This window comes from Pseudophryne corroboree, chromosome 3 (genome assembly GCF_028390025.1).
Source record: "Pseudophryne corroboree isolate aPseCor3 chromosome 3, aPseCor3.hap2, whole genome shotgun sequence".
NCBI classification, from domain to species: domain Eukaryota; kingdom Metazoa; phylum Chordata; class Amphibia; order Anura; family Myobatrachidae; genus Pseudophryne; species Pseudophryne corroboree.
Window position 1 is genome coordinate 168,927,055 of NC_086446.1, and position 12,205 is coordinate 168,939,259.

At 47.2% G+C, this 12,205-nt stretch overlaps 1 protein-coding gene across 1 annotated transcript in view; it reads right to left on the reverse strand.

The window, feature by feature from the left end:
• The window catches only part of TMEM132A (transmembrane protein 132A), a 189,610-nt gene that overhangs the window by 129,755 nt on the left and 47,650 nt on the right, over positions 1-12,205 (reverse strand). Inside the window, exons 4-5 of the mRNA XM_063963116.1 lie at positions 1,285-1,586; positions 1,061-1,201 (exon numbers count right to left, since the gene is read on the reverse strand). Of these exons, the coding sequence (XP_063819186.1) occupies positions 1,061-1,201; positions 1,285-1,586 (443 nt within the window). The remainder of the gene's footprint in view (positions 1-1,060; positions 1,202-1,284; positions 1,587-12,205) is intronic.

A 12,205-nucleotide genomic window follows, 5' to 3' on the forward strand; every position in this document is an offset into this window, starting at 1 on the left:
GTAAGTAAATATTAATCGATGGTTCATGCAGTTACCCGAGGAGCACCCGTAGCAGATACTGTAAAAAGTGACAGGATTATTTTTGTAGTTTATTCAATTCTACCCACTGGATGTGCAATCCAAATTTTAATCCGATTGTCCCTTTGGACGTTATTGTTCATGCAACACAAGACATGCATCAGTGAATACATCATTATGTCAGGCCCCTTCTCATCCCTTATGGGAGGTTTATTAAAATTCTGAGTACATGGTTTTCCTATTTCCCACCTGAAGAATACCTATGTTATATTTCAGCCTCCTAACATAACGGGAAGTAAGAGAATTAGTGATGAGTCAGTCAGTCAGTGATTGAGTGAGGGCTTACACACACACACACACACACACACACACACACGTTTGATAAAATAAACAAATCTCAACCCCAAAAGGTTGTTTTCTTATGAATTGTGAAAGTTGCAAATCAAAATTAAACAATTAGTGGATACCCATATTAGTACAGGTTGAGTATCCATTATCCAAAATGCTTGGGATCAGAAGTATTTAATTGCATACCATAATGAGATATCATAGCGATGGGACCCAAATCTAAGCACAGAATGCATTTATGTTTCATATACACAGCCTGAAGGTCATTTTAACAAATATATTTAATAAATTTGTGCATTAAACAAAGTTTGTGTACATACACACAATTCATTTATGTTTCATATACACGTTATACACACAGCCTGAAGGTCATTTAATACAATATTTTTAATAACCTTGTGTATTAAACAAAGGTTGTGTACATTAAGCCATCAGAAAACAAAGGTTTCACTATCTCAGTCTCACTCAAAAAATTCTGTATTTCGGAATATTTGGATATGGGATACTCAACCTGTATACGAAAGCAAGTAGGCTGCTGCATTCGTACACAGTAGATGCTTCCAACCCAGAATGACATCCATTTTATGTAAATGTAATTAATTCTTTTATTTTTTGGTTTACTGGATCTTTCCATGGTAGACCCAGATACAATATGTATCTCTCGATAATCAGTGTACTTAAATCAGACTCTCACCTACGCTCTGAAGCTCCTCTGTGTGTCACATGTCCTATTACAGTATGATGTTTGGCACCTCGCTGCATCTCCATTTTAATAGCCCATGTGTTAGCAGCAGAACGAGCAAACAAAAGCTCCAACCCAACACGGCAGCGCACCCTGTAATACATTAATAGAGTATGATATATCAAATCAAACATCAGTAATGAGTCAGACATTCGCATTATGTATTAATTCCTCACCTCAAACTGAAGCTAGGATGGGTCCAATTGTGCCTTAGACTGATCGAAGCTGTGAACACCTCTCCAGGTAACAAAGTCTTATCAGGAAGTGTGACTATCACAGAGTCCCCCACACTTAGCTGCTGAACTTTTGGTGTGCCCACGCTCACCACTTGCACACTACCTACAATCTCGGATCCTTCATCCAAGGGCTTGCATTCTTCAGAGACAGAGTAATGGATGGTCACATTCACAGGCAGTGAGACAAGAGTGAACCAGAAAGGTGCAAAAAGAAGCTCCACAACACAGACATCAAGAGGAGGCTGAGAAGAATAAAATATTGCATATTACAATTGAGTTACAACCAATCTTGAAATATATGTGCATGTGAAGGGGTGGTGAGGCGGCTGTGTGATATGGATGGGAGGAGGGGATAAAATATTTTAAATGTCTGGTCAATTAAAATCAGTGAGCCTCATGTGCAATACAATGAAAGGTTTACATTTAGAGAAAAGGGTTAAATGCTCTACACTTGTTTGCTGGATTTTTAGGCTACTAGATTTTTTTTAACCAAAATGGGTAGTATAGAGCATGACTGAGTCCTGTGGTGGGATTCCATTAGTCATGTACCCTACTGCCCCTTTCTAGTGTAAAAACCGCAACATGAAATTTGGTTTAAAAAAGGACAATAACCACCTCCAAGGACTTCTCAAATGTATGATCCAAGTTGTAATATTTTGGCAATATCTTAATTCTGAATGGAGGCCTTAACTCCTTTAGTGCTAAAGATAACTGGAACTGTTGTTGCACATATACACTTAAAAGTACTAAGGGCGGCACTATGGTCTGATGACCATAACATAACCCAACTATCACCCAACACTACAATAACAAAAGGAGGATCCCTCCATCCTAGCTTCAATAAAGTCAGTGAAAATAATATTTTAAAGAGGGGATACCCCTTTTTCAAACATTGCGGCAACTTAGTAAACACCAGAAGAGTCATTTGATAAGGGAACCACACGAAAAAAAAAAAAAAAACACCTTGTAACTAGGTGGACCATCATTTACCAGAGTATAGTCTGCTCTGTCAAATAATATGCCCCTTCAGAAGTCATTTTCTAGTGACAACCAACATTAGAGAAAGAATCGAGTCATCCTGCTATAACTTACAACACAGAACAGATGCAGGTGCACAAAAGTTTTAGGCCCAGATTTTTCAAGCCTTGGAGAGCGATAAATTGCATGGTGATAAAGTACAGTACCAGCAAATCAGCTCCAAACTGCCATACTACAGGCCACAGCACCTTCGAATGCAAAATGATACAATAACTTTGGGGCTGTAGGACAAAAACAGTTCAAAGTATGCAGGAAGAAAAATCCAGAATAAAAATGTAACTGAGCATTGGACAGGCAAAAGGAGATTTATGGTAAGAACTTACCTTTGTTAAATCTCTTTCTGCGAGGTACACTGGGTTCCACAGGGATAACATTGGGGTGTAGAGTAGGATCTTAGTCCGAGGCACCACCAGGCTAAAAGCTTTGACTGTTCCCAAGATGCTCAGTGCCGCCTCCTCTATAATCCTGCCTCCGTGCACAGGAGCTCAGTTTTGTTAACCAGTCCAAAGCAGTAGCAGGTAAAAGAGACGACAACCGACAGTAGCCACATACACCACACTCTCACAACAGGAGAAGGTATCAGCGGCTAATGCCATACAAACCCAAAGAAGCTAAGTGTGTCAGGGTGGGCGCCCTGTGGAACCCAGTGTACCTCGCAGAAAGAGATTTAACAAAGGTAAGTTCTTACCATAAATCTCCTAAATCTCCTTTTCTGCAGCGGGGTACACTGGGTTCCACAGGGATAACATCGGGGATGTCCTAAAGCAGTTCCTCATGGGAGGGGACGCACTGTAGCGGGCACAAGAACCCGGCGTCCAAAGGAAGCATCCTGGGAGGCGGAAGTATCGAAGGCATGGGACCTTATGAACGTGTTCACTGAGGACCACGTAGCCGCCTTGCAGAATTGCTCAAGGGTCGCACCACAGCAGGCTGCCTAAGAAGGTCCAACAGACAGAGTAGAATGGGCTTTGATGGTATCAGGAGCTGGAAGATCAGCCTGTACATAAGCTTGTGCAATCACCATTCTAATCCATCTGGCCAGGGTCTGATTATTCGCAGGCCAGCCACGTTTGTGAAAACCAAAAAGCACAAGAGAGAATCAGACTTCCTAACGGAGGCTGTCCTCTTCACAAAGATATGTAGAGCCCGTACCACATCCAAAGACCGCTCTTTGAAGGACAAGTCAGTAGAGATAAAGGCTGGTACCAAAATTTATTGGTTATGGTGGAAAGAAGACACCACCTTAGGCAGATAAGCAGGGCGTGTCCTAAGAACCGCCCGGTCACGGTGAAAAATCAGAAAAGGTGACCGACAGGATAAGGCACCCAAGTCTGAAACCCCATCTAGCAGAGGCAACAGCCAGCAGAAACAAGCCCTTAAGAGTAAGCCACTTAAGGTCCACAGATTCAATAGGTTCAAACGGAGACTCTTGCAAGGCCTCCAGAACCACCAACAAATCCCAAGGAGCCACAGGTGGGACATAGGGAGGTTGAATCCGTAAAATACCCTGAGTGAATGTATGAACATCAGGCAGAGTCGCATTTTTATTCTGAAACCATATCGACAAGGCCGAAATATGAACCCTGAAGTCCCCCGCCGCAATTCCAGAATGTTTATCGGGAGGAGAGACTCCTCCCTGGTGCACCGACCCTGAAGAGAGTGTTGCTCCAACACCACGCCCCAACCCCTCAGACTGGCACCCGTTGTCAGGAGGACCCAGTTGAAGATCCAGAAAGGACGACCCCTGCTCAATCGTTGGTCCTGTAGCCACCAGCTCAGTGACAGACGAATCTCCGGAGAAAAGGAGATAATTTGAGACTTGATTCGGTGAGTCAGGCCGTCCCACTTGGCAAGAATCATCTTCTGCAGAGGGCGGGGTTTAAATTGAGCGTACTCTAACATGTCGAAAGCCGACACCATGAGGCCTAGTACTTGCATCGCCGTGTGTATCGACACTCGCGGACGAGAGAGGAAGCATCGAATCCTGTCCTGAAGGTTCACAACCCTCTCCTGTGACCAGAACAACCGCTGGTTGTGAGTGTCCAACAATACCCCCAAGTGCACCATGCTCTGAGCAGGGACCAGGGAAGATTTCTTCCAGTTGATGAGCCACCCATGGGCTAGCAGAAACTGGACAGTCAGATCCAGATGACCGAGGAGAAGTTCTGGGGATCAACAATTCGTCCAGATACAGTAGGATCCTGACACCCTGACGGCGGAGCAGGGCCGTCATCGCCGCCATGACCTTGGTGAAGACTCGCGGAGCCATGGACAATCCAAAAGGTAAGGCCCGGAATTGATAATGGAGTTGCCAATAGCATACCGCAGGTATTGCCGATGCGACATGGCAATAGGAATATGGAGGTAAGCATCCTGTATATCCAGGGATACCATATAATCCCTGGGCTCCAAAGCCAAAACAACAGAGCGAAGAGTTTCCATATGAAACTTGGAGACTCTCACAAATTTGTTTAAAGACTTGAGGTTGAGATTGGGCCGGAAAGAACCATTTGGTTTCGGGACTAGGAACAGCAGTGAATAGTACCCCCTGCCTCTCTGATCCAGAGGCACCGGCACTACCACTCCTGTGTCCAGGAGGGACTGTACCACCAAATGAAGAGTTTTTGCCTTTACCTGATCTGAAAGGATGTTTATCAGGCAAAATTGATGAGGGGGACATTTCTTGAAGGATATGGCGTAGCCGTGCGTGACGACTTCCCTTACCCAGGCATCTGAAGTGGTCTTCAACCATACTTGGGTAAACCGTAGAAGTCGGCCTCCCACCCTGGGATCCCCCAGGGGGAGGCCTGCCCCGTCATGCAGCAGGCGTGTCTGATTTGGAAGCAGGCTGACGGGTAGCCCAGGCATGTTTAGGTTTGGGCTTATTGGTTTTGGAAGTGCGAGCCTGTTTCGGGTACGCCTGACCCTTTGCTTTACCCTGGAGGTCGAAAGGAAGTACTCATAACCTACGGAGCCAAAGGAGCAAGGTAGACAGGCCGTCTTAGCGGAAGCTAAATCAGCAACAATCTTGTTAAGATCTTCACCAAAAAGGATGTTCCCCTTAAAAGGGAGCACCTTCAAGGTTTTCTTAGAGTCCAGATCCACAGACCAGGGCCGTAACCAGAGAATCTGGCGAGCCAGAATGGACGTAGTAGAAGCCTTGCCTGCCAGAACACCGGCATCAGAAGCCGCCTCCTTAATGTAATGAGATGCTGTGACAATATACGAAAGACATTATCTAGCATTATCAGAAAAACTGGACGGCAGCTCTGCTTCCACCTCCTGCGCCCACGCTTCAATAGCTTCTGCAGCCCAAGTAGCTGCAATAGTGGGTCGATGCACAGCTCCCGCAAGGGTATAAATAGACTTCAAGCAACCCTCCACATGCTTATCCATCGGTTCCTTCAGAGAAGTAACGGTAGTGACAAACAGAGCAGAGGACACCACCAGCCGAGCGACTTGCGAATCCACTGGCGGTGGCGTTTCCCAATTTTTACTTAAATCCGCAGCGAGGTGATAGCGAGCTAGCATCTTCTTGTGAGGTGTAAATTTCTTTCCTGGATTCTCCCAGGTATAAGAATTGGCAATCAGGAGATCAAATTATCAGCATTTGCTGATGAAATTCTCCTCTTTTATAGCCAACTCTGAACAGACTCTCCACCAAATTTTTGACAAGATCAATGTGTTTGACTCAATAATGGGCTTACCATTAATATGGAAAAAACCCTTTGCAGCGCTCCTTCGGTTTGGGGTCTTTGTAAATGTGATAGAACAAAAAAGAAGTCATAATAATCACTGGAGTATGACAGGAAAGGCCCTGCGCCTCCCCTCACCGCATGTCACTGCTTTACTTATAGTTGTATCCGTCACGCAGAGCACAGGTGACTGTAGGGAGGCTACACACAGTGTGCAGGTGACGGTGACTGTAAGGGGGCAACACACAGGGTGCAGGTGACTGTAGGGGGGGCGACACACAGGGTGCAGGAGACTGTGGGGGGGGCGACACACAGGGTGCAGGTGACTGTGGGGGGGCTACACACAGTGTGCAGGTGACTGTAGGGGGGCTACACACAGGATGCAGGTGACTGTAGAGGGGGGCGACACACAGGGTGCAGGTGACTGTGGGGGGGGCGACACACAGGGTGCAGGTGACTGTGGGGGGGCTACACAGTGTGCAGGTGACTGTAGGGGGGCTACACACAGGATGCAGGTGACTGTAGAGGGGGGCGACACACAGGCTGCAGGTGACTGTAGGGGGGGACGCAACAGACAGGCTGAAGTGAGAAAATAGGAAGATTATGACATGAAATGTACTGTGTGTGAGACTGCTTATGTACCTATATATTTAGTCTACTTGTATGAATTGAGCCAATAAAGTCATGTTTTTTGTTCCACTTCCTAAGTTAGGATTTTGGTGTTAGTTTACCAATCAAATTGCAAAGTGATTCCCCATGGATTGTACACCACTTCTCACTGGTAAATATCCAATACTCTAATTATACTGTATTAACAAAACAGGAATTATCAAAGGTGGATGAAAAACTGTGGATCAGTTTATACAATAAGCTTAGAAGTTTTCACATATTTTATTCCTATACATATCATTTCATTATATGCATGTGTTTCTATTTATCAGGATACATTGTATCTATATTCAGTGTTGTGGCACTGTGTTGTTACAGTTTACCATTACTGCTTAATGAATGCTTAAAAAGCTATCCTATTGCTAGATAGTACTGCTGCAACTCACATTCATGTATAGGTTAGTGGTATCATTAGAGTATTTGAGATTTACCAATGAGAAGTGGTGTACAATCCATGGGGAATCATTTTGCAATTTGATTGGTGCAGGGGACTGTAGGGGGGCTACACACAGGCTGCAGGTGATTGTAGGGGGGCTACACACAAAGTGCAGGGGACTGAGGGGGGCAACACACAGGGGTCTGTATGGGGGGAGCAACACACAGCAGGGCCCAGGAGACTGTACTGAGGGAACAACACACAGGGAACAGTAGGGGGGCAACACACAGGGTGCAGAGTACTGTACAGGGGGGGAAAAGCAGGATTCAGGGGCCTGTAGGGAGGAGGTCTACACATGGTGCAGGTGACTGTAGAGGGGGCTACATACAGGCTGCAGGTGACTAGGATGTTAAACAGGGTGCAGGGAACTGCATGGGGGGATGACATGCAGTGCGCAGGGGACTGTATGTGAGGAAGTAACACACAGGGTGCAGGGGACTACATGAGGGGGTACACAGGATACAGGTGACTATGAGGGTCTGTGGGAGGGGGGCTACATACAGTGTGCAGGGGAAGGCCAGAGTTGTACACTGGCAAAGCACCTATGATTAATGCCTACCCAAAAATTCCTCATAGACTACAGCACAAAAGTGTCTGTTTTGACTAAACAGGAAGTGGGAGAAAACAAACCTGACAGTTTAAACTTTAGATTACTCTTAATCACTCATTATTTTTTTTTGCCATGAAATTTGGCATGCAGCAATGAGGAACAGTTCTACGCAACCATGCCAAATTTAAAAATTTAACATTTTCAGCAAATTTGCAGACAGTACTAAGTTAATGATTGATATAGTTAAATGCATTATTTACATTCTGTTAAAACTATTGTTTATGCGTGGGAATTACCACTTCACTCCCTTATACACTGCTCAAAAAAATAAAGGGAACACTTAAACAACACATCCTAGATCTGAATGAATGAAATATTATTTTCTCTGACGTCCTAGTGGATGCTGGGAACTCCGTAAGGACCATGGGGAATAGCGGCTCCGCAGGAGACTGGGCACAAAAGTAAAAGCTTTAGGACTACCTGGTGTGCACTGGCTCCTCCCCCTATGACCCTCCTCCAAGCCTCAGTTAGATTTTTGTGCCCGGCCGAGAAGGGTGCACACTAGGGGCTCTCCTGAGCTTCTTAGTGAAAAGTTTAGTTTTAGGTTTTTTATTTTCAGTGAGACCTGCTGGCAACAGGCTCACTGCATCGAGGGACTAAGGGGAGAAGAAGCGAACTCACCTGCGTGCAGAGTGGATTGGGCTTCTTAGGCTACTGGACACCATTAGCTCCAGAGGGACCGAACACAGGCCCAGCCTCGGAGCTCGGTCCCGGAGCCGCGCCGCCGGCCCCCTTACAGAGCCAGAAGCAAGAAAAGGTCCGGAAAAATCGGCGGCAGAAGACATCAGTCTTCAACAAGGTAGCGCACAGCACTGCAGCTGTGCGCCATTGTTACTCAGGCACACTTCACACTCCGGTCACTGAGGGTGCAGGGCGCTAGGGGGGGGCGCCCTGAGCAGCAATGTAAAACACCTTGGCTGGCATAAATACACCACATATAACCCCCAGGGCTATATGGGTGTATTTTAACCCCTGCCAGAACTCACCTAAAAAGCGGGAGAAAAGGCCGCCGAGAAGGGGGTGGAGCCCATCTCCTCAGCACACGGGCGCCATTTTCCATCACAGCTCCGCTGGAAGGACGTCTCCCTGACTCTCCCCTGCAGTCCTGCACTACAGAAAAGGGTAAAAAAGAGAGGGGGGCACTAAATTGGCGCAGTAGTTTATACTAACAGCAGCTATAAAGGGAAAAACACTTTTTATAGTGGTATTCCTGTATATATATATAGCGCTCTGGTGTGTGCTGGCATACTCTCCCTCTGTCTCCCCAAAGGGCTAGTGGGGTCCTGTCCTCTATCAGAGCATTCCCTGTGTGTGTGCGGTGTGTCGGTACGATTGTGTCGACATGTTTGAGGAGGAAAATGAGATGGAGGCGGAGCAATTGCCTATTATACAGTTGTCACCCCCTGGGGAGTCGACACCTGAGTGGATGAGCTTGTGGAAGGAATTGCGTGACAGTGTCAGCTCCTTACGACAGACAGTTGACGACATGAGACAGCCGGCTACTCAGCTTGTGCCTGTCCAGGGGTCTCAAACGCCATCAGGGGCTTTAAAACGCCCGTTACCTCAAATGGCAGACACAGACACGGATACTGACTCCAGTGTCGATGATGAGGAGACAAACGTGACTTCCACTAGGGCCACACGTTACATGATTGAAGCAATGAAAAATGTATTGCATATATCTGATAATACAAGTACCACTAAGAAGGGTATTATGTTTGGTGAGAAAAAACTGCCTGTAGTTTTTCCTGTATCCGAGGAATTAAATGAAGTGTGTGATGAGGCGTGGGTTTCCCCCGATAAAAAACTGATAATTCCTAAAAGGTTATTGGCATCGTACCCTTTCCCGCCAGAGGATAGGGCATGTTGGGAAACACCCCCTAGGGTGGATAAAGCGCTCACACGCTTGTCTAAACAGGTAGCACTACCCTCTCCTGATACGGCCGCCCTAAAGGAACCTGCCGATAGAAAGCTGGAGAATATCCTAAAATGTATATACTCTCACACGGGTGTTATACTGCGACCAGCAATCGCCTCAGCCTGGATGTGCAGTGCGGGCCTGGCGTGGTCGGATTCCCTGACTGAAAATATTGATACCCTAGATAGGGACAGTATATTATTGACTATAGAGCATTTGAAGGATGCATTTCTATATATGCGTGATGCACAGAGGGATATTTGCCGACTGGCATCAAGAGTTAGCGCGCTGTCCATTTCTGCAAGAAGAGGTTTATGGACGCGGCAGTGGTCAGGTGATGCGGATTCTAAAAGGCACATGGAAGTATTGCCTTATAAGGGGGAGGAGTTATGTGGGGTAGGTCTATCAGACCTGGTAGCCACGGCAACGGCTGGAAAATCCACATTTTTACCCCAGGTAGCTTCTCAACCTAAGAAGACTCCATATTATCAGGCGCAGTCCTTTCGGCCCCATAAGGGCAAGCGGGCAAAAGGCACCTCATTTCTGCCCCGTGGCAGAGGGAGAGGAAAAAGGCTGCAACAAACAGCCAGTTCCCAGGAACAAAAGCCCTCTCCCGCCTCCGCAAAGTCCTCAGCATGACGCTGGGGCTTTACAAGCGGACTCAGGCACGGTGGGGGCCCGTCTCCAGAAGTTCAGTGCGCAGTGGGCCCACTCGCAAGTGGACCCCTGGATCCTTCAGGTGGTATCCCAGGGGTACAAATTGGAATTCGAGACGTCTCACCCTCGCCGTTTTCTAAAGTCTGCTTTACCGACGTCTCCCTCAGACAGGGAAGCAGTATTGGAAGCCATTCACAAGCTGTATTCCCAGCAGGTGATAATCAAGGTACCCCTCCTACAACAGGGAAAGGGGTACTATTCCACGCTATTTGTGGTACCGAAGCCGGACGGCTCGGTGAGACCAATTTTAAACCTAAAATCCTTGAACACTTACATACAAAGGTTCAAATTCAAGATGGAGTCACCCAGAGCAGTGATTGCAAACCTGGAAGAAGGGGACTATATGGTGTCTCTGGACGTCAAAGATGCTTACCTACATGTCCCAATTTACCCTTCTCACCAAGGGTACCTCAGGTTTGTGGTACAGAACTGTCACGATCAGTTTCAGACGCTGCCGTTTGGATTGTCCACGGCACCCCGGGTCTTTACCAAGGTAATGGCCGAAATGATGATACTCCTTCGAAGGAAGGGAGTTTTAGTTATCCCTTACTTGGACGATCTCCTGATAAGGGCAAGATCCAGGGAACAGTTGGAAGTCGGAGTAGCACTATCTCAGATAGTGCTGCGCCAGCACGGTTGGATTCTCAATATTCCAAAATCGCAGCTGATCCCGACGACACGACTTCAATTCCTAGGGATGATCCTGGACACAGTCCAGAAAAAGGTGTTTCTCCCGGAGGAGAAAGCCAGGGAGTTATCCGAACTAGTCAGAAATCTCCTAAAACCAGGCCAAGTCTCAGTGCATCAATGCACAAGGGTCCTGGGAAAGATGGTGGCTTCTTACGAAGCAATCCCATTCGGCAGATTCCACGCAAGAACCTTCCAGTGGGATCTGCTAGACAAATGGTCCGGGTCGCATCTTCAGATGCATCAGCGGATAACCTTGGCACCAAGGACAAGGGTGTCTCTCCTGTGGTGGTTGCAAAGTGCTCATCTTCTAGAGGGCCGCAGATTCGGCATTCAGGACTGGGTCCTGGTGACAACGGATGCCAGCCTGAGAGGCTGGGGAGCAGTCACACAGGGAAGAAATTTCCAGGGCTTGTGGTCAAGCCTGGAGACATCACTTCACATAAATATCCTGGAGCTAAGGGCCATCTACAATGCTCTAAGCCTAGCAAGACCTCTGCTTCAAGGTCAGCCGGTGCTGATCCAGTCGGACAACATCACGGCAGTCGCCCACGTAAACAGACAGGGCGGCACAAGAAGCAGGAGGGCAATGACAGAAGTTGCAAGGATTCTTCGCTGGGCGGAAAATCATGTGATAGCACTGTCAGCAGTGTTCATTCCGGGAGTGGACAACTGGGAAGCAGACTTCCTCAGCAGACACGACCTCCACCCGGGGGAGTGGGGACTTCACCCAGAAGTCTTCCACATGATTGTGAACCGTTGGGAAAAACCAAAAGGTGGACATGATGGCGTCCCGCCTCAACAAAAAACTAGACAGATATTGCGCCAGGTCAAGGGACCCTCAGGCAATAGCTGTGGACGCTCTGGTAACACCGTGGGTGTACCAGTCAGTATATGTGTTCCCTCCTCTGCCTCTCATACCCATGGTACTGAGAATCATAAGAAGGAGAGGAGTAAGGACTATACTCGTGGCTCCGGATTGGCCAAGAAGGACTTGGTACCCGGAACTTCAAGAGATGCTCACGGAGGACCCGTGGCCTCTACCTCTAAGAAAGGACCTGCTCCAGCAGGGACCCTGTCTGTTCCAAGAC